The sequence below is a fragment of the Zalophus californianus genome, chromosome 13, assembly GCF_009762305.2.
Source record: "Zalophus californianus isolate mZalCal1 chromosome 13, mZalCal1.pri.v2, whole genome shotgun sequence".
In the NCBI taxonomy this organism is placed as follows: Eukaryota; Metazoa; Chordata; class Mammalia; order Carnivora; family Otariidae; genus Zalophus; species Zalophus californianus.
In genome coordinates, this window is record NC_045607.1 from 2,376,976 (window position 1) to 2,402,268 (window position 25,293).

Genomic DNA, 25,293 nt, shown 5'->3' on the forward strand with positions numbered 1-25,293 from the left:
AGGGGCTTACATGGCAAGGAGCATTACATGGAAGGAAGGACCAGGTACAGAAGGAAGAGGAAGAAGGATAGCCAACGAGATGCAGGCGCGGATCTTTGGGGCTTAGGACGCAGGAAACATTGAAAGCAAAAATTGTAAGCTCAGAAAACGTACCAGGGCAAAGTTAGTGGAGAGCTGATGAGGGAAGATGTTTGCAGCATCTCACACCGACACATGATTAACATCTGTAAAGTGCAATGAAAGGGCAGTGACCCTAAGAGCCAAAAATCAGATAAGGCGATGGAGGGGCAGTTGCCATAAAAGGAAAGACTTAAAAGCCTAGAAGCTGGGCCAGCTGCGCCACATCAGACAGACAGCCGGACAGACAGCTGCAGAGACAGCAGACCTAGGTCTGTGTGACACAAAGCCAGGGTACTTCCCCCGTGAACAAAGAATTGCTTCTTGAGGGAGACAGATCCACTCTGGGACCATGACCCTGTGGACACGCAACCCCCGTCTTGGGAGCCCCGTCTGTGCGTGGACCCACGGGAGCTGGGTGAGAGCAGTCCTTTCCTGTTAGCATTCCCGGAGGGCTGTGTCCGCTCTTGCCAGGCCAGGGGAAACACCTGTCGCCGGGAAGGAGCAAGCAGGTCATCGGTCATGGTCTGGACCTGGAAACTGTTCAAGTTCCCCATTTTGAAAAGTGTCCTGAGTTGCCTTATCCCAGGACTGCTGTCACGAGGCGGAGGGAGGAATGTGTGAGGACCAGCCCGGCAAGAGGCCTCTGTGGCGGCAGAGCTGGGCTCCAGGGCCCCCGGCGTCGGGACGTGGGTCCCTCCGTACCTGCCAGGGCCCTTGGCCTCCAAGAGCTGTGGCTGGTCACAGCCTGTCTTGGGGCAGTGCCTCCATTTGGACAATAGGGGGGTCACCTATGTGCATGGGCGGGGACACACCTGCCGGCAGAGCCGGCCTGCGCAGCCGGGGCCCAGGAGGGCTGGGAGCCTGCTGATATCCCGGGAGAGCCCCCACGTCTCCTGGGGGCGGGGAAGAGGGGCAGCGCCCGCTCCCAGGGGCTTTCCTTCTGGGAAGGGACTTCTGCAGGAAGCACGCTGCCCCCGCCACCCGCCCCTCGTCCTTGCCCCAAACCCCCCCTCTTGCCCCCAAGAGGTTCTACCGCAAACCTTCTTACATCCGTCTGGAGAATGTGCAGTTTACTGATGGCCGGCCGTGGGCCGGGGTCTGGGGCAGGAGAGGCAGAGTCCCGCCTGCACGGAGCTCTCGTTCCGGTGGAAACACTCGGAAGCAGACAGAAGAGCAGGAAGCCTGTCGGGAGCACAAGTGCTCAGGAAACGTAAAATGCATAGGGGATCGAGGTGTACTTTTTTTCTGAGCATAGACAAAACAGGGTAAAGTGAGAGAAAATGGGCGCCTGTGTGCGGCGTGTGCATGTGTGTGGCGTGCGGGTGCGTGTACGTGATGTGTGATGTGGCAGGACCCGTGTTCGGCCCACTCGCTCTGGGAGCCGTGTTAGGACAGAGCCAGTGTCCACAGTCACGCAGGTGACCGGTGACCGCGCGGGGACATGCCGACAATGGTCACAGTCTGGATATTTCCAACATGGAGTCGCAGGGCTTGCCAAGAGAGTTGGGCAGTGAGCGGAACAAGGGGCACAGGGAGGACGCCGGCTCGGGGACAAGACCCCCAGTACCACGTGCAGGTGCGGGCACCCGTTGGCACGCAGAGACACGGCCGCGGCGTGCCCAGAGAACAGAGTGAGGACAGCTGTCTCCGTGACCCAGACTCAGATGCCACCAATGCACAGCACTCGGAGCCTCCGTCGGCCCATCTGTGAGATGGGACACCCCGGAGGTCCCTCAGATCCTAAGACAGGCTGCCTGTGTCCTTGAATGGAGAAGGGGCCGAGGGCAGAGGAGGCGGGTTTCACAAACGGCCCATCAGGCAGGGGACAATGCACGGTTACAGGAGGAAATGGCCCAGTCTGAGGCCGCCACTACTGGGTGTGGGGACACGTGGGTCCTCTGGTGATGTCCACGGATGTCTGCTCACCGACGGCTCCTCTAACTTTGCCTGTCTGTTGAAATCGCCTGCAGCACTTCCTAGAGATGCAGATTCTATGTGGAGCCCTAGACCTTCTAAACCAGACGCCCCGGGCGTGCGAGGGGCTGGAACCCACAGGCGCTGCAATTGGCAGGGGGCTTGGACCCCTGCAGGTACAGCCATGTTCATCCCACCCACCCAGACTTCTGTAGGTGGAGCCCCCTCTCCGGGCCTGCCCCAAGATCTGCCCTCGGCACCCCTCCCCACCTCAGAACCCCCACGGCACCCTTCACAGCACAAAGTGGGCCGAGCCAGTATCTGCAATGAACTTACCTGCTAAAAACTAACCAGTGGGATCCAAGACATCACTCTGAATAAAGTCAGACATGTCTATGCATAAAGTTATATACAGCTTATATATATGGATACAATAGAAATACCTAGGCAACAGATAATAGACTCAATATATAAAACATAATGCACGAGGAGGTTGCAAGAGCTTTAGCTATTTCTAACCTAACGAAAGCTGTGTGGAGCATGAAAAAGGAATCTTCTAGTCTGATCCAACGATCTCACAAATGAGACTTTATCATGAGGTTGATTTCAATGGAAAACAACCCGAGGGTCCCCGCAGAAGGGGTGACAAGATCCGTGGCTGCCAGGGGCCCTCTCCCTGCAGCCCCCCTTCCACGCACAGGAGAGCTGCACACGTGCCTTTGCTGCCCCCAAACCGCCGTGCTACCCACCAGCCTCTGCAGGCGCTGGGGTCTGGTCTTGCGCCCCAGGCAAGAAAATACCACTTTCCAGCCATCTCCCAGGAGTAAATACTTCAACAAAAGCCACATGCACCAAACATCCTGCCTTTTTCTTTTTCCTTCCCACATTGACAAATGCTATCACAACGGTTTGGGAGAAGTCCAGTTCACGGGCGGATGATGGGAACTGACATGAGCTCTGGTTCAAGGATCCGACTTTCCCTTTTGGATTTCTCAGAATCATTTTAAAAGTAGGAAGCACTACACGGAGAACACCTTAGTGTATTTAGAAGACTCCAGTTTCTGGAGCGATGGACTAAGAAACCACTTTCACCATTTGTATATTTATTACTACATCAATCTACCCCCAAACTTAGAGATTCAAAACAACACTCCCATATTAGGTCACATGCCTGTGGTCAGGCATCTGGACACAGCTCACATGGATCCTCACTGTGGGGCCTCACAAAATGGCAGGCACGGTGCTGGCCCTGGCCAATGTCTCATCCGGGGACCTGACCAGGGAGAGATCTGCTGAGCTTGCTCCCATCGTTGGCAAGACTCGTTTCCTTGAGGGCCATCGGACTGAGGGCCCCAGGTCTTCACGGACAGCTGGCCGGAGGCCTCTTGGGGCCTTGCATGGGGCTTTTCCAACATGGCAGTGCGTCATCAAAACCAGCAAGGATGAAAATCGGCTAGCCAGATGGAAGCACAATCTTCTGTAGTCTAATCATAGAAGTAACAACCCATCAACTTTGCTATGTTCTCTTAGTTGGAGGCAAGTCCACCGTCTAGCCCACATTTAAGGAGAGGGAGGCTCATAGAGGCCACAGAGAGTGTGGATCTGGGGCTCGATGTCGGGGGCTTCTAGGGCCACATGAAGTGAGAGATTTGAAGTTCGGGAAGAAGGACTGGTCATGGGCATCGAGAGGGCACTTCTCCATCACACTCAAGGAAAGCCTATGGAGGCAGGGCCTGGCAGTCCCTGGAAAGTGTTGGCCCATGGCTCTCACTCTTGAGCCTGTATCAGAGTCACGTGGAAAGTTTGTCCCGTTCAGTGTGGGAGTGGGTCCCAGGTTTCCCGCATTAGCCAGCACCCCCACCCTGGCTCCGACTGATGACCTGCTCCTTTATCGTGACACCTTGCTCCTTCAGATCCACTGAGTTCTCTTCCCCCTTCTGTACAACGCGACCTGAAATGCGGCGTATCTGACTCATGGCTTTCAGTTCTCTTCTCAAAGGCCACCTCTTCAGGAACAAAGAGCTTAGAAAACCCATGCTTCAGACTCCTAGCGTCTGAAAACTGAAAGATAGCTTATATTGTATCAACTCTCCTGCCAATAGAAGCAATAAGTTCTAGAGTATCTGTGAAAACACAAACTATTTAAAGGCAGTGCTGAGTGACAAAAAGCAGAAACTGGATGTGGGGTAAGCCATAGAGAAGGAAGGGAGCCATGTGGGATAAATGTGCCATCCCCCCGACTTTCCCCTGAGGGCGATCCCTGGTCCCTGTGAGGCAGGGGGAGCTTGCTCCGGCAGAAGGAGGCTGTCTTAGCAGGCTAGGGACTTGGAGTCAGAGATCCAGGCTACAGAGCAGGGGCATGAGCTGGGAAATCCTGAAACCAAGGAAGCCACGTGGGGAAGCCCCCAAAGCTGGTCACGCCAGCCTCCCCTGTCCGTGGCTGACCGCTGAGGGGAGCCACGGGCACAGCTGAGCAGAGACACCAGCACTCCCCCGTGCCCGGAGGCTCCTTGAGTTCAAGTGTGGTCATTTCGATGGATCTGATGACCATGTCAGGCTTTCTGTTGAAACCCCAGGAGACCGAACCCTTGAGTAAAAGGATGATATCCGAGGACCAATGTTATCCCCTAGGGTTAGGGACAGAAGAGGGCCAACCTCACAAACCTGGGCCCAGAGCTGCCAGCACAGAGCTCGCCTCTCTTCTGAGAAAGAGCACAGAGTCCTGAGTCTCTGCAACAGCGTGTCCACAATGTCTCGCATAGAATCAAGGTTTCCTAGACACTCAAGAGAAGGAAAATGTGACCCATGACCAAGAGGGAAAAGTCAATAGAAACAACTGAATGATGCTTCAGATGTTGGAATTTATAGACACAGACTACAGAATAAGTAGATAAATGTCATATAATATATAAGAAAAGATGGATGTCGTGGCTGAAGAAGTGAGGGATTTTAAAGGAGATAAGGAAACTTTATGAAATGGACCAACGGTAAATATTAGAACTAAAAAATTGTCATCTCTGAAATACAAAACATCATCGAATGGACACTACAACTCTGAAAACATGTTGCTTTACCCAAACCGAAACGTGGAAGACAAGGCTTTGTAAAAAGTGAACAAAACCTTAATTAATGGGAAGGTACCAAGCGGAATGGCAAGAAGAGTATAGGTGCTGCCAAAAGCAGAGAGGGGGAATGGGGCAGAAGAATATATGAAGAAATGTTCGCCCCAAATGTCTACATTCAACCAACAGCATGAATCTCCAGATCGAAGAACTCCGTGAAGCCCATGCAAGGGAAACAGAAGGAAAATCACCCCCAGACAGACTGCTAGAAACCGCAGGGGATGAGAGACAGGAGACGCAGGCAGCAGGGACGCAGTGGGGGCCACACCAGAATGGGGGTGGGGGTGGGGGTAGGGGGCTTCTCCTGGGGGCAGAGGGCAGTGGAAGGATGGCCAGAGGTGCTGAGAGGCAGACATTCTTCACTTAGAATACAATTCTCACACAGCTAGGATTCATGAGTGAAGGTGAAGTAAGGATACTTCCAGACAATTAGAAGAGGAGGAAATGTGTTGCCTGCAGACCCACGTTCCCCGAAACGAGGAAGGAATTTCTTCTGGCAGATGGGAAATCATTCCAAGTGGAAATGCAGATCCTGAGGAAGAAAGGAAGAGCAGCAGAGATGGTAAATATGTATAAAATACATCCCGCCCCCCCCCTTAAAGAGGCTGTTAAAGGACGATTGAATTTTTAAGATACAAATAATCAAAATGCATTTCAGGGGCTCATAACATATAGCAGCAAAATCCATAACAACTATAGGAAAAGGATTGTGGGGCGTTCGGACGTGAATCGTGACTTGGCATGCCAGTCACCCGAGGGGGACAGTGATGATGTGAGCTGCATTGCGTGATTCCCCGCACAACCACTGAATGTCACACAAAGAGGCAGAGCCAAAGAGTCAAGGCAGAGAGCGCGTGAAACACCGAGAAAGCCAGGTCAACCCGACGAGAGCGAGGCAAGAGAGAACCACGATGGGATGGCAGGTAAAGAGCAAGATGGTAGACGCAGCCCGACCGCGTCCAGGGTTGCGTTGAGCGGCACGGAGGAGAACCAGGGCCCCGTGATACGCCGCTTACAAAACTGCATCTCAGGGAACACCAGGATGCAAGTCGGTGACTGAGTGGAAAAGCGTCACGATGCAAACAGTGACCTCGAAAATGCACTCTCTGGGGAGTGTCAGGCCTTTGTCCTGCGCGCTCAGCAACACCCACTCCCCACCACCGCCGCTTCTCATAACCAGGCTGCCTCCCTCAGCGTTCCCAGTGCTCAGACGGGGCCGCAGCACCCGGCCGCCCGAGGACACAGGGCAGGAGGGAGGCACGTGCCCCCGGTCTGAAGCCGCCCCCGCGGGGTCCTCCGAGCTTGGCTGGAGTGACGATGCCCCTGCAGAGAGGGTCCACACGTGGAAGGTGGCGGAGATGGCCGGTGGAGGAGATGTGGGTCCCGGAGTCCCCGTGGGGAGGAGGGGCGCCCAGCCAGGAGCCCCCACAGTGGGCTGACATCACTGCTCGGTGGGAAGCCACAGAGATTTCAGGTTTCTCCTGTTTCTGGCTGAGTCACCGTCGATGATACTCTGTGCACGCGTCCTTTGCAGCGCACATGTTTTCTCAAATTATATCATATCCTAGCACATTATTATTGTTTATTTGTTGGTCTGCTTGTTTGTGTTCTGCCTTCCTAAGAGTGCTTCCCGGGGGGCGATCACCAGGGTCCAGGAGCCGGGGGGCGATCACCAGGGTCCACAAGCTGGGGGGTGATCACCAGGGTCCACGAGCAGGGGGGAGGTCAACAGGGTCCACGAGCCTGGGACCTATCACCAGGGTCGAGGAGCAAGGGGGCAATCAGCAGCGTCCAGGAACAAGGGGGCAATCACCTGACGTAGGAGCAGGGGCGATCGTCAAGTCCCGACCCGTGGGTTGTGTGCAAAGGTAGAGGGCGGATGCCGCCCGGGTCAGACGGTGTGCCTTGGCATGGCGCTGGGACCTCACACCGTGAGCCCCGCGGTGTCCCTGAGGTGGCAGGTCAGGGCAGGCTCCGGAACGCCTCTCCCTGGCTGGCGGCTCTCATGAGCCCTCCCACCTGCACTGAGCTGTGGGAGGTTCTGGCCCGGGCGGGACAGGCACAGGTGTGCTACCAAGTGTCCAAGGGCCACACCGTGCCTTGGCTAGCCAGGGCTGGCGGGACGGAGAACGTGACTGACACTCAGGATCCCGAGAGAGGTCTGCAGGGCGCGAGGCCCGACACACACGTGAGACCCTTCAGGGGCTATCATGGGACAGTTTGTTTCCCTAAACATGTCTTGTTTCTTAATGTGTCTAAAATTGCCAAGTATTCTTTTTTAATGAGAAAAACTTAAGCAAATTTTAAAAATGAAGTCTACATTGTTCTGACAGTGAGGTGAGGACATAAGAGACCCCAGATGGTGGCACAGCCCTGTCCCCTGCAGGAGCCTGTGGTGTCCAGGCGGCCTCGGGCCATCCCCAGGCCTCAGGCCTCGCACGAGGACGTTTTAGGTTTATCAGCGACACAATGAAACTCCACGAAGTCAATAAACCTCCTCTCCCGGGTGGGTGGCCCCTTGTGTCCTTGAAGCCAACACGTCTCTCTCCAGGAGACCCACAGGGCCCCCTTCTGGCTCAGAAATTCTGTGAGCACATGCCTGAGGTCTGGGGGTGAAGTTTCCATGTTGACCCCCAATCCCCCAAGTTTCTTCTCACTATTTATCGTTATTATTTACTGAAAGTCCCCAGTGTTCAGGGAAGCTCTTAGTAAACGCCACGGACCCTGCTCAGGTTATACACATGCGGCTATGTCTAATGATAGCGCTCCGCCTGTCCATTGGAGCTCAGAGGACGCAAGCCCAGAGGGCTTGATTGACTTGTCCCGGGACACACTGCACCGAGGAGCTGGGTTGCCCTCAGGCAGGGGGCACCCCAAGGCCATTCCCTCGGGCCTGACCAGCACCCACAGCAGGGCGGAGGGGGGATAGAGCAAGTCTATTTACACCAGAGGCAAAAAGCTCACTTCCAGCCTGACCTTCAGGGGTCCCCAGAGGTCTGCCCCGGCCCGAGGTCACCACGCAGGCAGAAGCCTCGGTCAGCCGCCCGTCTGCGGGATCTGCTGAGCTGCCAGGCCCAGGAGGAAGGCACCGACTGTCACTTGGTGTTTCTCTGCAGAGGGGAAGGTGGTGGGGCTGGGGGCTCCGAAAAGCTCAGCATCCTCCGAGGCTGCCCGGGGCTGCCCGGGGCCGCGGCGCCCAAGGGAGACGCAGGGGTCAACGGAGAGAGAGGTAGGTGCAGCGGGCGCGGGGTGGGGTGACGGGGGCCCTGCTCTTCTCCAGCTACACCCGGGGTTGAGCATCTCCCCACCCCTCCGGCTGGAGCTCAGGCCTGGCCCTGTGCACAGCCAGTGTCAGAGCCACGTGGCTCCTCTCTGGGTGGAGTCAGACCCTACGTGGAGGGGCTCGGGAGGACCCTAGCCGGGCGCTGGGCACGGGGCCAATCTGGCTCGCCCGGCCCGGGACCCCACTGCAGGAGAGCGTGGCCGGCTCCTGTGGGTACCAGGGGGAGGGGGTCTCCCAGGATGTGCCCCGAGACCCGGGTCCCCGACTGGACGGCAGGCCTCGGCGAGGGCGGCACGGGCCTGGGCCCACCACACAGAGCTCAGCAGGGGCAGGAATCCGCGCGGGCCTGGGGCCTGGGCTCCAGGTGACGGCCTGGTCCCCACCCTTGTGCCCGGGGCTGCTCCGTCCACCCCGAGGCAGCGGTTCTGTGGAGAAGTGGCCCTGGGCGGACCTCAGTACTTGGGGCAGAGAGCTCACATGCAATTGTGGCGGCCGCACCTTTGCCCGTGATGCCCGTGTCCTTGGAATTTGCAGGAGCACCTGGTTCCCCTGGAGTCCCTGGGAAGGCAGGACCAACGGGACCCAAACGTAACAACGTGAGGAAGAGCAAGGACCCCTCGGCAGACCCCGGGCTCTGTCCCTAGAGAGATGAGAGAGGAACACAGAGATTCAGGGAGACAGGGAGCCAGGGAGGAGGCCAGAGGGAGAGACGGGGTGGGACGGGGGGCAGACAGAGGGACGGGGGGACGGCACCCATTTCCATTCCCAGGGAGCCTCGAGCTGGTGCATGAGCAGGGTCCTGATCCAGGAACTTGGCCCACAGTGCCCTCTCCTTCCCGGGGGCAGGATCCCAGGCCTCGGGGTCCACTCCCCGGCTTGGAGACCCTGGCCTTTGAACCCTTGGAGACCCAGAGAGCAATGAGGGTGTGCTGCCCAGAGCAGGAGGCCTGGGGCTCGGCCCCCGCTGTGCTTCCCGCCGGCCCCTGAGGGCGGAGCAGCTGGGTGGTGCCCAGAGCGCTCACGCGGCCTCTCACCGACCACACTTCCCCGCATCGGGGGCCCCATCCTCCCGTCTCTTCTCCAGGAGACCGCGGGGAGAAAGGGGAGCTCGGCTCGCGGTCCTGGGGGCGCCTCGGCAGGCTTGTCCACGTGGGGGTCCCAGAGCCACAGTCAGCTGGCAGCTTCCCCTGGGGAGGGGCTCAGACCCAAGTCCCTCTTCTGTCAGCGAAACGGTGGGAGGCGTGCAAGGTCTGGCTCAGGGCTCGGTTTGATGGCCCGGTCGGCGAGGGCCCGAGCCCAGCGTCTGCCCGCGTTGGACCCAAGTGACGGTGGGACAACATTACTGCCGACTGGGGACGCTTCACAGACTTTCCCTCCTATCCATTCTCACTTCGTTACCAAATTGTAAGAGTCAGAGGAGCAATTCGCAAACTCTAAACACAGTCAGGAGCTCCGTGCCCATACAAGAGCGCAGGAATGGGGCGCACACCCGAATGCCCAAGGCCCCAGCGCTCTCCCCAGGCGGAGGCTCGGAGGGACAGCGGGTGGAGCTGACAGCGACCAGAGACCGGGGCGAGTCCATACCCGCGCCACTGAGGCCCGGGGGCCCTCAGGAGATGGCCGGCACCGGGTGCACACAGTGACCCTGAGTGACAGCGCTGCCCCACGGCCCCCAGCCCAGGCTGGACACGGGGGACCCAGCAGAGCCGCTTCCAGGCACGGGCAGTCTGGAGCCCATCCCTGGGACTGGACGGTCTGCCCCGGACAGATCCCGATCCTATTTGCATTCTGTATGCCGGCCGCCGAGCACCTGTGGCTGAAGGGGACGGGGGCGCCCGTTTCCAGACCGTGATGGGTGCGTCCTCTCCCCACAAACAGGAGAGCCTGCGCATCAGTCCTGTGACGCAGGTGCCTGACCACGCCGCCGACCTCCCCACGCTTCCCGCCGCCCACAGGCCAGCCCCACACTGCCCCGCTTCCAGAATCCAAGGACCACACGCTCTTAGACACGTTTCCCTCCCTCGGCTACTCAGCAATGGGCAGCCAGCACCTGGCAATGTTCTCAAGAAGCTAAAATGTGCCCTGAAGGCCAGGGGTCCAGGGACTAAGGCGGGGCGGGCCTGGGAGGGGGGGATGGCCATCACGGCCGCGCGACCCGCGGCTCGGGGTCGGTCCAGGCCCAGGGTCCCCCTCCATCCGTGTAGACGCCCCCCATCATCGCCCCGCCCAGGGCTCCCTGCCTGACATCAGCCTCCAGGTCCGTCCCCAGCGCCTCGGACGCTTAGGGAGCTGCTCACGAGGGGGCACTTTCTGAGCGGCGGGAACACCGTCTACCTGCCCGACTGCCGGCCCCTGCGCGTGCTGTGTGACGTGGACACAGACGGCGGGGGCTGGACCGTGAGTGTCGGCACCGGAGACCGCCCAGTGGAGCAAGGGGGAGGGCGGGCTCTGCCTGGGGATCCCACAGAGCAGTTCGGCCGCCCGAGGGGGGACACTCTCGGGTGGCCTTTGTCAAATTGTCCACATCCCCCGTGAGGCTGACCCGACCCTCTGGCCCAGGCCGGGGCGAACCAGACACCTTGGTGGGGGGCGAACTCTACGGGAGGGAGTGCAGACTCTGGGGCGCGGCCCGACAGGAGCCCACACCTCCAGCTGTTTGGCTTAGGACGTGTCACCCACCCTCTCTGTTCCTCTAGTTCTCCCCTCCCTCGGACGTGGGCTCAGTACACCCCTGGGGTCTGAGATGAGCCCCACAGCCATGCCAGGCTCTCGGTCGGGGTGTTCCCTGAGCGACGAGGCCTCCTCCAAGGTGGTGGGGCCCCTGAGCCGTGGACCCCAGCCGGGCGCCGGTCCCCGAGCCTGCTCGTCTTCCCTAGGTTTTTCCAGCAAAGGAGCGACGGCTCCGTGGATTTCTTTCGAGACTGGGCCGTGTACAAGAAGGGCTTCGGCAGTCAGCTGGGGAGTTCTAGCTGGGGAATGACAACATCCACGCCCTCACCGCCCAGGGTACGTCCCTGACCTCCACCTGCCCCGGACCTGAGCCTGGCCCCGCGGGGCTGAGGAACACACCCCTCCTCCTGCTGGGGTGCATCTGAGCGGGACCCATTAGTTCTGTGCCCCCCGGCCCATGCGTGGGAGGCCTGCCGTGGTCTCACACATCAGGTCGGGTCACGTAAGGACCAAGGTGAAGGACCCTGGCAGGCATGCACCCCAGCCTGCACGGTCTGGATGAGGGCAGGGTCTTTACCCTCGGGCTCGTCTGCCCAGAGCGTCACTTGTCGCTGTCCTGGGGAGGCGGCCACGTGGGCCATCTCCCCTCCCTGCCCAGTCCGCCCTGGCCGACTCCTGAAACACCTGCTCCAGCGGGTACCCGACCTTCCCACATGCAGGGACGCCACTGCGGTTAGGGCAGGGGTCTGCGAGTGATGTCAGAGCCCGCCGGGAAAATGCACACGTGCATGTAGAGTAGCGTCGTGTTCCAGCAGATGAACAGGAAGAGGGGATTACAGGTGCAGTAGAAGGACTCTGGGGAAGTGGTGTTCAAGTCCTTCATATAACCAAGGACTTCTTCCATGATCGTGCAGACCTTCCCTGCCTGCCAAGTTCAGACAGTCCCTACACGCTTTCCTAAATTCCCACCTCCCGGCCCTGGAGACAGAGGGTCCCTCTTGCTGGGACCTCACAGCCTTTCTGCCCCAGGAACCAACGAGCTCCGTGTAGACCTCGTGGACGTCGAGGGTAACCGCCGATTTGCCAAGTACAGCTCATTCCAGATGGCGGGCGAGGCCGAGAAGTACAGGCTGGTCCCGGGAACCTTCGCTGGGGGCGGCGCGGCTGAGTGTCCGCCCTGGGCCGAGGGGCCTGGGCTGCAGTGCAGAGGGGACCTGCTTCCCCTCCTGGCTCTGCCTCGTCTGTGGGGAGAGAGGTGGCGGCAGCCAGACGTGGCTCTCCATCCATCCATAGGTGAAGGAAGTGTCACCCGCACCTCATGGTGCCAACAAAGTCCGTGTGACCCATTTAGTACAAAGTCCGGGAGAACTGGTATTCTTATTTACCGCCATTATTGACACCAACAGGGGCCCGCTGCTAATGTGGCCCATTTCTGTGGAGCTGAGTTCCTGCTTCATGGTGCCTGGGGCTGTCTGCTGAGCAACCTAGAAGTCCAGGGCCACAAGTGGCCTCCCTCCAAGTCAGGGTGCCTGCCAGCTGGCAGGGACAGAGGGGATGACGGATGCCAAGGCCACTGTACCAGAGAGCAAGTGTTCCCCGGCACCCCCTAGAGTTGTGCAGTACACGTCTTGCACCCCTGGACAGGACACGTTCCTGCCTAGACCTAGGATCCAAGTAAAACGGCCCACTCTCCCTCTGTGCAGGGGACTCCCTGTCAAACCCAACAACCTCGCCTTCTCCACCAAGGACCAGGACAACGACTCAAGTCTAGAAAACCGTGCTGAGCGCTGCGAGGGGGCCTGGTGCTATTCACGGTGTCACCTGTCAAACCGCATCGGTCTCTACCTCCGGGGGGCTCACAAGACCTTTGCAAACGGCAGGAACCGGAAGTCGGGGAAAGGCTGCATCTACAAGGTGTCAGAGATGAAGGTGCGGCCCGTCTAGCGCAGGGCGGTCCACGCACACAGGGGCCGCAGCCAGGGCTGGTCTGGTCGCTCCCAGGGGAGGGAGCAAGGGCTTGGGGCCCTCACCCTCTTCCCTCTGGGACCCTCTCTGCTTTGTGCCTTTCACCCGCACTAACGCCCTGTCTCCCATCTGCGAGGGTGAGAGCAGGGACCCCGGATCCTGGCAGCCACGCACTTTCTCAATAGAGACGTTTGCTTCCACGCTCGGCACACGTGGGCCCCCATCGCTTGCCTTTCCCCGACCGACCGACCGCTGGTCACGCCGCCTCCGTTTGTTTGTTCGCGCCCCACCGTGGGCGCTGAGGGTGTTTCTGGGGGTTTCAGGTCAGGAGTCGGCACACGGGGCCTGTGGCCGTGCCCTGTTGCCTCTGTGCTCGGTGGCCGCGGTCGGTGGTCCCGTGGCCTTTATTCTGCTGACAGAGCAGAGTGGCGGAGACACAGACCATGGGACCACGACCACCAGCCCTAAAATCTTCCCCAGGCAGCCCGTGAGAAAGTGTCCGCTGACCCAGGCTCAGAGGTGACCTGGCCTGTCTCAGGCCCCAGCCCCGGGCCCAGCTCTCCCCACTCGGCCTCACGGTCCCGCTCCCGGCTTCCCTGGTTCTCACTGAGACACCCTCCGACGTGGAGCAGGGCTGACCATAGGCCTGGCGGTCCCTGAGCAGGAACAAGCCGGAGGCGGAGTAAGGCAGCACGTGCGGGTGCTCTGAGCTGCCCGGGGAGAGGCGCTCCGCCCGGAGTGTCCAGCGCCAGGCCACCCCACACCTGGCCAGCCGGCCCCCGGGGCGGGGACAGGTGCCACGTGAGTGGGCAGGCCATCTGAGAGCCCTAAGAGGCATTAGCCCAGGAGCCAGTGTCTGCCGAGCAGGCTACCCAGCCCTCTCTCCCCACCCTGCCACCCTCCCCGCCCGGAGGGGACCGCATCCTCAGCCTGGGCAGTGGGTCCCCGCAACGGCTGGCACTTGGCGCTTCTTTGCTCCTCGGGTCCCCCTAGCCCCCTTGTGACCACTGTGGCTTTGTGGTCTCCTTGCAGAGAATCTGGGCGGGCCCAAGGGGGATCCCACCTTCCTTGCCCCCCAGGGTCCCCTCGGGGGGCGCTTAGCTGGTCTAAGAACCACACAGAGCTTGGAGCATGTGGGGTGCGTGCCGTGTCCGGGATCCTTCCGGGAACGCGGGCGTGGTTTTCTCTCCTTTCCTGGAGGGAGCCGTGTCCTGAGGCTCACGAGCCTGTGCTTGGCCTGGGGCTCCCTGAGCCGCCCCTGCTCTGAGGGGAGCCAGTGCAGGACCCCACCCTCAGCCCCGACCCCACCCTGGGCGTGGGACAGTGGCCACGTGAGCACCTGCTGGCCCCGGAGCACAGGATCTCACCGTGTCTGGGCCTCGCAGCCCTGGAACCTGGGTCCTCCTGGGAATGACCTTCCTTCCAGAAGCCAGGATTGCAAAGAGACAATTAAACCTTGAGAAGGCACTTAACCTCTCGAGTGCCCCGGCTTTGTGTCCACACAGACCTGGGTCTGCCTGGGCTTTGCCGGGTGCAGGTGCTGTGACCTTGGGCCGGTCACTTGACCTCTCTGCGTTCTCTCTCATGCGCCTGGGGGCGGACAGGGTGGCTCTGAGGACTCTGGAGGAAGGACGGGGGGCACAAAGCTTGGGGTCTGTGATAGACGGAGGGGTCAGTCATCGTGGTGTGGGCCTTGCCGGCTTCCCCCTGCACCCCGCCCCCAGCTCTAAGGAGCCGCCCTCCCCAGCCTGGCCGCGGGGCTCGGGTCCGGCCTCAGCTTCCACTCTGCAGTCACAACCTGGGAGCAGGAGCCCCTGGCTTCTCGGTCACTGTTGTAAGCTGTGGCAGCCCCGGCCCCCCCACCCGCAAATTCCCTGTGCCCCCTGCCCCCCCTGGCCGCGGGCGGGTCATGGCTGTTCTGCTGGGGGTGTCGGGGGCTCTGCTGCGGGTGCCCCGGGATCGGAGGTTGGTGCCACTTCAGTGTCCATCTCCGGCTGCCCACTCTTGCCCGGGGGTGCTCTGAGGGGCAGAGCAGAAGCCAGGCTGCCTGGGGTCTCAGAATTCTCCAGGGAGAGCCTGCTTCCCCCCTTGCTCTCTCCTGGCCTGAGGAACATCCACCCCTCCCCAAATAAAGCTGAGCTCTGGGGGCTGTGAGGGGCCCCAAACAGCACTGTGCTCTCCCCCCAGCCCGCCAAACCCACGTGCTCTGATCCCTCCTTCCTCTTCGCCCACGTTCACAAGTTCTTCTAAGGCTCCAAAACATTAGGGCATTTTACACGAAAAGGACTTGTAAAGTGTCATCCGGTGGATTTTAGGCTCAGGCAGGTCAGGCGAAGCAGGACATGCTCATCGGAAGGCGATTATTTTGTAGGCTGCATTAATGAAGGCACAATGTATAAATTGAGGAGGAGACACCGCACTCTTGTCTGCACAGGTCAGGCCGCACCTGTGCCTTAGGTCCTGAGTGTTGCACTTCAAAGGAACCAGGGAGGGCGTGCGGTCTGGGTGCGGGGTCCCATCGAAGTCTTGCCCCTGGAATGTGGAAGGAGCTCCAGCGGCTCCGAGGGAAGAGCTCGAGAACCGGAACCGCGGTTGTGCGTGTGTCCCGTCTGCGGGCTGAATAGGCCTTCCGAGGGAAAGAGCGGCCTGTGGAGGAACATACCTGTTTGCAGGTGGGATCCGTGGAAGGGGGCCCAGGAAGGTGAGGTCTTACAGAGTTGGAAAATGCTGAGCATTTCTGGACCCCAAACAGTGAGAGATGGGATTTTGTTAAAGCCCCTGGGGATAAGATCAGTGGACCGTGTTAGGGACAGAGCGGCCCTGCCTGGTACACCGCAGTCTTTGTGCTCAAGCCTGAAAGCCCCAAGCTGGCCTCCGCACGATGATCGAGGCAGAGACGTGTGCACGTCCATTAGCAATAAATCCAGCGCGAGAAGCGCTTGAGGAGGAGTACATGGAGAAGGCAGAGGGCAGGAGGGGCTGGTCGCCGCCGTGCTGACCTGCCCGCGGGGTTGTCGGACCATGACCTGGGCAGGAAACACATCTGTCTTGTCTTACAGCCCTGGGATAGGAAGGTTAAGTAGCTGGCTGTCACTCACCTTGACGCAGAGGTGGCCTAGGTATGGATGGACGGTGGACATGGAAGGGGAGACCAGAGCCCCATATATGCGCTCTAGTCCTGAAACGGTCCTGGGGGTGGAGCCCACGTAGGCCCCTTCCTGCTTCTGTAGCCACACTCAAGCTCCTCCGTGTGGTCGTCATGGTCCCCGTGACTAATCTGCCATATGGGGCGGGGGCGGCCAATTATCTGATTCCCTGAGCCTCGCGAAGGCCGGAAGCCCCACCCGCCCACCCTGAGACGTGGCAGCTGTCCCAGTCAGGAAGCCGGGAGAGCCACGAGCCATCTGGAAATGTCCATCTGTCCCAAAGCATCAAAGACGGGCCTCCCAGAGTCCGGCGCCTTCCATCACGAGAGGGGCGTTCTCAATGTTAACCAGGGTTGAACGGTAAACCATCAGATCTGGGCATGGGAAAGAAGGTGAGGCGGCTCTGGGCGTGCTTCCATTCAGAACGAGGATCGGTGGCTCCCCAGCCCCCGACGTCCCCCATGGTGGCCTGTGCAGCGTGGCCTGGGGCAGTGGTCCGTGGCATTGGAGCTCCTCCTCTTGTGGAATTGGCCCTGCCTCCCCGCAGAGCTCCTGCTCAGGCCTGCTTTCCCGGCCGGCTCCACAGTCCTTTTTGGACCAGCTTGGCTCCTCTGAGCCACGGGGAGCGGGGCCTCCATTCGCTTGCCCTCAAATCATCCAGTGGCACGTGATGGGTCCTAAACCTGACTGTCCCTCAGAACCATCTGGGAGGGTCTTAAAAATACAGTGTCAGGGGCTCATCCCAGACCTACGAGACCAAGATCTCAGCAGGGAGTTGGATCTGTGTTTGTGGATGGCTTCCTGCTGCTTCCGGCAACAAGCCACGTGGGAAAGCCCACGTGCCACGACCGGCGGGCTGGTGTTCTGTGGACCCCCTGTCCCCCGTGCGCCAACGTGTCCTTAGACCACAAGGCGGGCGTGAGCCAAGCCAGACGTAGATCGGAGCACTAAGAACGCTGAGTGGGGACCCGGGTAATGCATGATGGCATGACATGCGGTGTCATGATCTTCGTGTTTCCCATATAGGGTCCCTTTTGCAAAGAACAGTTTAAATGCTTTGAATCAGCAAGCTCACCAGGGAACTTATTTCTGGAGAAAATTTCACAGATGAGGGAAAGCGGTGGCATAGATGCGTTCCTTGCAAAGTCAGGATATATCCAGTCCCCACCAGTAGGAGGGTGACCGTCCCCTCGAACAAATACAGGGTGACCATTGAAACAGGGTGACCATGGGAACTCCAAGAGGGGATAGCTCCAGTTGGAAGACGTGCTCCCAGGAGTCCATGAACGGATGAGAAAACAGGGACCAACCTCTTTGTGAACTCAACGACAAGAGCGGGAGAAAGTCCAGGGATTCCCTTCCGAGGCAGTGGAGGTGACGACAGGCTGAGGAGCCACGGGGACCCGATGTCGCAGGGACAGAGCCGGTCTTCCCAGGGGCCACTGCCCCGCACAGCCAAGGCAGGAGGCTGAGAGGGCACGGGGTTCACCAGTGCCCAGGAGAAGCTTGCCGAGAACGTGCAGACTGAAGGTGGGGCAGAGGACGAAAATGGCAAACAGACGGGACACATGGGCACACGGTAAGAACAGATTGGCCGCATGTGTAAGGGGAGCATTTGAAGCAGGGGGGTGGGGTGGACAGAGTCCGAGCGAGCCTCACACACGTGTCTCAGCACAACCGTGGGGTAGAGGAAACCTTATAAACCGCCCGAGGGACAGGGTCACGTGCAGAAATAATGGCATCTAGGGGCGCCTGGGTGGCTCAGTCGGTGAAGCGTCTGCCTTCAGCTCAGGTCATGATCCTGCGGTCCTGGGATCGAATCCTGCATCGGGCTCCCTGCTCAGCTCTACCCCTCTCCCTGCTCTCTCTCTCTCAAATAAATAAATACAAAATCTTTAAAAAGAAAAATAAATAACGGCATCTAGAAACGCTGGACATGCACTCTCAAGGGCTGAGAAAAACGGCCAACCTAGAATTTCACACCCAGGGAAGAGGCTCTTTGAAAGGGAGGCAAGACAAAGCTGTTTGCAGGAAACAAAAGTGGACCGAATTTATCACCAGCAGACCTACATTGAACAGAACAGAACAAAACAAAACCAGAAACCCAAACAAAACAAAACAGAAAGGAAGAAGGAGCAAGACCAAGGCACACAGGGTGAGGGGACGGACAGGTTGTGACAGCGCCTTGGCACTGGCGTCCGTGTCTGTGGGGCTCTGGCAGGTGGATGAAACAGGGTTGTGGCAGCGATGACAAAAGGCAGGAGAGGATGCAGTTCCGGGCGGACAGGCCTAGGGTGGATGCACCGGCTCCAGCATCAGCGTGGAAGGCGTAGGACCAGCGTGGACTCAGCGTGAGCTGGTAGAGGGGAAGTGGGGTAATGCAAATACCCAGCGGATACAGAAGGGCCCAGAGAGCAGAGAGGAGGCGCTTGGAGACAAGGCTGCGGGAATGCCCGCCACCAGCACTTGCAGGCAGGGGCGCGGTGATGCTCCTGTCCCCGCCCCCACCCCATAGTTCCCCTGCTTACTTCATTCCCCAAACGCCCACACAGAGCAGATCGTGCCGTCACCAAAATGTGCCGATTTGAGTTTAGAAAACTCTTCCTTTGCCTTTTAAAATTAATGCATGGTTTCTGAAAGCTACAAAACAAAACAAAACAAAAACTTTAACTCTTCCCTGATCATTTACGTTTGGCTTATAGATCTTGCTTTTCTATTCGTAAGACCTGCAAATCTTTGTAGTCAGCTTTTCAGGGACTGAACACTACAGATTTAATTCACTAACTACCCTCAACACTTCAGATTGCAAAATAAAGTGTAATAGATTTAAATTCCTTCTTGGGCAGTTCAATTGTCTAATGAACAGAATCGTTCTCGTGCTAATTAATTTTTAGAAACCTGAGTAATTTCACTTAGAAATGCAATGAGCCCAAAGTCTCTCACGTATCCCAATACGCACTAGGATTTCCACACAATATTATGAGACTAAGTCAATTAGTTACGCATCTAAGATGGGGTTTGTGTGACTTTCTCTATAATAGGGCAAATTCATTAAACATAAGTCTGAAGTATCAAACCTGTCCAGATACCTTAATACAAAAGTCATAATTCTATGACTTACTGTGTTAACGATTTCTACACTTAATGCACATCTTCCTGGGTTTCTAGGATGCTTACCTCTTAAGGAATAAGGTACCGTCCCAGTGAACACGCTTGGCTTTCCCTGGAGACTGTGGCCAGGACCGGGTGGGATCCGGTCAGCAGGTGGGCTGCAGGGGACCCCACTGTGTCAATGACCCGTGATGGGAGGGAAGGACTGGCTACTCGCCCACGTTCCTGGATCCAGGGAGTGTGCGTTCTAGCTTTCAACTGTGAATGCAGCATGTTCACAAGAGTGCACACCGTGAAAAGTGTTGCCCCAGTATTTTTATCCCCGTGGAGCCAGCACCAGATCGCCACCCTGGAGAAGAAACAGGACGCGCCGGCACCGCGTGGGCCGTCTGCGTCCCGCTCCCAAAAGCCATTGCTGTCTTGTTGCGTTGTGTTTGTTGACTGCCTTCACGTGCACCCCCACACGCCACAGGCTGTCTTTACTTTGGAGAACAGCTCTACGTGGAGCGGGGTCCCCAGTGCACCCTCTCTTGAACCTGGCCTCGTTGCAGCTGCGCCTGGGCAGGCGCTCCAGTACCTGCGTCCTTGACCGCACTCCCTGGTGCGTGCCACGGCTCTCTCGTCCCCGGGGAGAAGCGCAGGTTACGGGGATGTGTGTCCTCAGTTCCCGGCATTAATGCCAAGCTCTTTTCCAAGTTGGGGACATCAGTTCCTGGCGCTTCGGCAGCGTGTGAGAAAGCCCCTATGGCACAGCATCGCTTAGCCAAATTCCATCCGTCCCCACGAGTGTGTAATAGGACCTCCTTCTGGTTCTAATTCGCATTTCCCCAAGAACTAATCAAACCGAGAACTTTTTAAAAAATATATCCGCCCCGTGGATATCATCTTTTGGGAAGCGTCTGTCCAAATCTCTCACCTACTTTGCACTGAGCTGTTCTAGTGTTCTGATGGATCTGTAGGAGTTCTTTAAGCATTGAGATATGAGACTGCTTTTTCTTTCAATCGTTGGTGATAGGCAGAATCATATACCACCTGCCACTGGTTCCCACCCTAATCCCCAGAACTCATGGACTGTGTCACCTTACAAGGCCAAAGGGACTTGGGAGATGGCATGAAGTTAAGGAGCCCGAGATGGGGGATGGTCCTGGATGATGCAGGGGACCGACCTGATGTCCTCTCCTTCCAAGCAGAGAGGCTTTCCTGGCTGTGCTCAGAGGGAGAAGTGGCCTGGGGAGCAGGGCTTGGGAGGTGACTTCGTGTGCTGTGAGGCTGGGGGAAGGGACCTCAGGCCGAGGAATGCCAGTGGAAACTTCTAGAAGCTGCAGAAGGCAGAGAAACAGACTCCCCCCTCGAGTCTCCAGAAGGAACACAGCCCTGCTGGTGACTCACTTCCTGCCCAGTGAGACTCGGGTGGACTTCAAACGTGCAGAATGCATTTCTGTTGCTCTAAGTCACTACGGTTTTGGTAATGAGCTGTGGCGGCAGCAGAAGGCCATACGTCCGCCTGACGGAGCAAATCTATCGCTCTCTGATGTCCCTTCTATTCTCTTGAGGTATGCTTTGATAAACAGGAGCTCTTGACTTCAATGTGGTCGAATTGATCAACCTGCTCCTTTGTGTCTGGTGCTTCTAAAATCCCAGCTGAGCGTCTGTCCCTGGCCCAAGGATGGGAAGCGGTCCTCAGTCACCTCCCGTGGGGCTTGTTCAGCCCAGCCCCCCCAGGTCTGCAGGGGCCCTGCAACTGCGGCACACGCTGGGCGTGGCGGGCAGGCGGCCCCACTTCTCGGAGCAGATGTGGTAGTGCCTTCCGAGGGAGGTCCAGCTGTTCTCAGGGGACAGCTGTCTTGAAGCACCCTCTCCACACAGTCAGAAGCTGAAATGTTCCTATGTAACGTTCTCCCCCTTTTTAAAGAGAGTTTTCTAGGTTCAAAGGGACCTTGGGATCAGGAAGCACACAACCTACCCCCACAGGGCATTGCCCCCGCAGCTCCCCCAGGACCCGGAGGACTGCCAGGACCGCCCCCTCCCCTGGCTAGTGTCCTTTGTCCCCTCCCTGGGCTGCCCTGGTCGTCCTCATCTGGGGCCGCCTGCTCTGTGTTTAGCCTTGAGCGGGAAGCTCACCCCTGGATCTGCAGCCGCACCCACCCTCAGCCTCCCCTCACCACCTATAAAATGGGGCAACGGGCCCGGCCCTGTGGCTTCCTTGGCCTCCCCAGTGAGACCATGTGGGTCAAGGGCACTCGAATACAGGGCTCCTCTTCCCAACCTCCCTCCACCTGAGCGCAGTGCTCTCGGCAGCTCCGGGCTCAACAGTTCAACAGGCTCCTGCTGCACCTGCACGCTCCTGTACCAGTGTCCTTGGGACGGGGGCGCTGCTGGGGTCCACGGCTCAGGGCCCCGCCTTCAGTGAATGAATGCCCGTGGCACTCCCAGGAGGGCGCTCTGTAGGAAGTGTTTCCCCTAATCATACCACCAGAGATGCTTTTGGTGGAGAACGGCCCACAGGGCTCATGTGTCATGGAGCAGTTTGGAAACGAGGCTCTGAGGACAGGTGTAAGATCGGGGTCTTCTTCCATGTGCCCTTGGGGACGAGGGTCAGGAACCTCAGGCTCCACACACAGACAGCTCACTGTCACAGAGATGCAGATATCACAGATGGAGAAGCCAGGACACAGGGAGGGCAAGTCCCAGCCCAGGGTCACCAGGGGCACACAGAACCAGGAGGGGAAGCAGGTCCTCTCTGCACTGCAGCCCAAGCCCCTCAGCCCAGGGCGGACACTCACCCACGCTGCCCCCAGCGAAGGCCCCCAGGACCAACTTGCACTTCTCGGCCTTGCCCGCCATCTTGAATGACTTGTACTTGGCAAAAGACTTGTACTTGGAGGTTGTCTTCAAAGTCCACAGGGTCGACATGGAGCTCGGGGCTCCTGTGGCATGAAGGGTCCCAGCCTTGAAAGTCCTTCTACCTCCAGGCACGGGAGGTGCCGCATTTGGGTAAATTCTTAAGGGATGTGAGAACTTGGCATCCAGGGGGAACTCAAGGGGGAATCTATGAAAAGCCCCCATTGATGTAAGAACATCTCGGATGGTGCCCCAATTTGAAGAATCCTCCCAGCTAGTCCGTAAGCCATGCCCAGAATTTCAAGATTGGTGTCCATTTGATGGAATGCAGCATGGCTATTTTTAAAGCGTCAGTTCTCCTGCAAACACCAAGTTTGAGCCACTGTATTGGTAGCTTCTTCTGCAAGAATTTGAGGCACATCCCTTCGAGGCTGCCCCGAGGATGCTGGGGGGAAAAAAAAATACCTGCAATTCGGCAGTTTCCCTAGGACCAGCCTTGAACGTACTGTTAGGAACAGAGGAATCAGGGTGAATACCTCTCTCTCGGGGTGCATGTGCCTGTGGGAGACTTCCTATGCCAGACCAGGAGGCAAGGCAGGGGTCTCCATGGGCCTGGATCCAGTGTCCAGGAAAGACCGCCAGGCAGATGTGGGAGATGGGCTACCCCAAGTCCCAACACCTCAGGCTCACTTGCTGATCTGGGTTCCAGACACTTGAGACCAGAACCATCTTCACACCAATAACCCTGATCCCTCTCATTCTAACGTTCAGAGGTTCTAAGAGCACACACGCATAGGTGGGCACATCACTAATGAATCCCTCTCAGATGCACCCCAGCAGGAGGAGGGGTGGGGTGCTTGGCTCCAGGGGGCCAGGGCTCAGGTCCAGGGCAGATGGGGGTCAGGGACCTACCCTGGGCGGTCAGAGCATGATGTTGTCATTCCCCAGCCAGACTCTCCCAGCTGACTGCAGAAGCCCTTCTTGTACGCGGCCCAGTCTCGAAAGAAATCCATGGAGCCGTTGCTCCTTTGCTGGAAAACCTGTGGAAGGTGAGCAGGCTCCGGGGCTGAGGCCCTCCTGGGGTCCACGGCTCAGGGGCCCCACCGCCTTGGGGGAGGTCTTTTAGCTCAGGGATCATCCCGGCCTGGCTTCTGCTGTGCCCCTCAGAGCACCCCCGGGCAAGAGTGGGCAGCCGGAGATGGACACTGAAGTGGCACCAACCTCCGATCCCGGGGCGCCTGCAGCAGAGCCCCCGACACCCCCAGCAGAACAGCCATGACCCGCCCGCGGCCAGGGGGGGCAGGGGGCACAGGGAAGTTGCGGGTGGGGGGGCCGGGGCTGCCACAGCTTACAACAGTGACCGAGAAGCCAAGGGGCTCCTGCTCCCAGGTTGTGACTGCAGAGTGGAAGCTGAGGCCGGACCCGAGCCCCGCGGCCAGGCTGGGGAGGGCGGCTCCTTAGAGCTGGGGGCGGGGTGCAGGGGGAAGCCGGCAAGGCCCACACCACGATGACTGACCCCTCCGTCTATCACAGACCCCAAGCTTTGTGCCCCCCGTCCTTCCTCCAGAGTCCTCAGAGCCACCCTGTCCACCCCCAGGCGCATGAGAGAGAACGCAGAGAGGTCAAGTGACCGGCCCAAGGTCACAGCACCTGCACCCGGCAAAGCCCAGGCAGACCCAGGTCTGTGTGGACACAAAGCCGGGGCACTTCCCCCGTGAAACAAAGACTTGCTTCTTCTTGAGGGAGGCAGCTCCACTCTGGGACCCTGACCTTGGGAGTCCCACGCCCCAGCGCTCAGGCAGCACCGGGTGGCCAACATGGGCCCCCAAGCACATGCTGATGACCGACCGGGGCAGGGAGCCGCCAGAGCCCCAGGCCGGGCTCCCAGCACGTGCTGGGCTGGAAGGCAAGACACGGGGTGGGGGTGGGGGGCCGGACCACAGCAAGAATTGAGCCCAAGGCTCCGAGAGCCACTGGGTCAGGGGATGGAGGGCTCCTGAAGGCTCCATAGGCCCACCCATGCTGGCTGGGAGAAAGGGCCTTCCTGCCACGAGGGACGGCACGGGGTGGACGAAACCAGAAATCAGACTGAAGCCAGAAGAGGTTCAAGTGTGAGAGAGAGGACCCGGGAGGAGGGGGCGTCGAGGGGCAGACTCAGGGGCAGGAAGCCCGTGGCTAAGTGCGCACGTTCCGCACTGTTCCCTCCCGGGGCCGTGGACGTGCAGGACAGCCCCCCTTCCGCCTGGACTGGACCACTGCCCGCCCCCTGCAGCTGGGACTCCCGGGTGCACCGTCCTGACCTTGCGGGCCGGCCTCATTGCTCCCCGGGTCTTCAGAGGTCACTCCCACCAAAGCGAGGCTTCCCAGGCCGGACCCCGTGTCCTCCCGCGACCACAGAGGTCCCACCACAGTTGGGAATCTAAGGGGCGTGTGCACCGACCCCACAGGCCCTGCTCCATTTGCCGCACCGCAGACCTGAACCCTCGGAGGAGCAGCAAGGGAGGGCAGGGGACAGCCCAGCCGAGGGGACACACGTGGCCTCGGCCCAGGCTCCAAGCTGGCCTCAGCCCCCTGGTCCTGGGAGGCAGCTGGCCTCCCTGCAGCAGCTCTGGTGACCTAGAGGAACCAGGCGTCATGGGGGGAGCGGGGGAGGGGGGGCGTTGCAGGCACCTGCCGCCGCCAGGGGCCCCCGAGGGCCAGCTGGTCCTACGGTGGCCTGGGCGGAATAGCCCTTCAGATGCCCACGTGCTGGTTACACCTTCCCAAGCCCCGCCGCCCATCCCCGGCCCCTGCAACCACACACGTCTGCAATGCACACGTGTATAAATGCAAATAAATCTGCTATTCCATTAGGTTAATTACACGAGCCCTTTCCTCTCTCACGTATCTTTGCAATTTTACAAGTCCTTTTTAAAAAATCTTCTCAAGTCCTAAAAGCAAGAGAGCACTTATAAATGAAGTCCAGCAAGGCTCAAATTAAATATTTACAAAAATTATTATTTTTACCTCTTAACCTACCTCTCAATTAAACGGATTTTTAGAACAAAACTTACAAATAATTTCTTGCTTGCCAGCTCGAAAGATTCCTGCGTTTAACAGTCTTATATTTGCCCTGCACGAT

General features: G+C 58.8%; 1 protein-coding gene across 1 annotated transcript in view; it reads left to right on the plus strand.

The window, feature by feature from the left end:
* Positions 1-13,053, plus strand: part of LOC113934196 (ficolin-2-like) — a 33,563-nt gene extending 20,510 nt beyond the window's left edge. The window contains 9 exon segments of the mRNA XM_035723738.1: positions 8,273-8,385; positions 8,974-9,027; positions 9,524-9,557; positions 10,316-10,347; positions 10,709-10,837; positions 11,318-11,392; positions 11,395-11,445; positions 12,139-12,277; positions 12,813-13,053. Coding sequence (XP_035579631.1) covers positions 8,273-8,385; positions 8,974-9,027; positions 9,524-9,557; positions 10,316-10,347; positions 10,709-10,837; positions 11,318-11,392; positions 11,395-11,445; positions 12,139-12,277; positions 12,813-13,053 — 868 coding nt within the window.
* Positions 13,054-25,293: the final 12,240 nt, after the last annotated feature.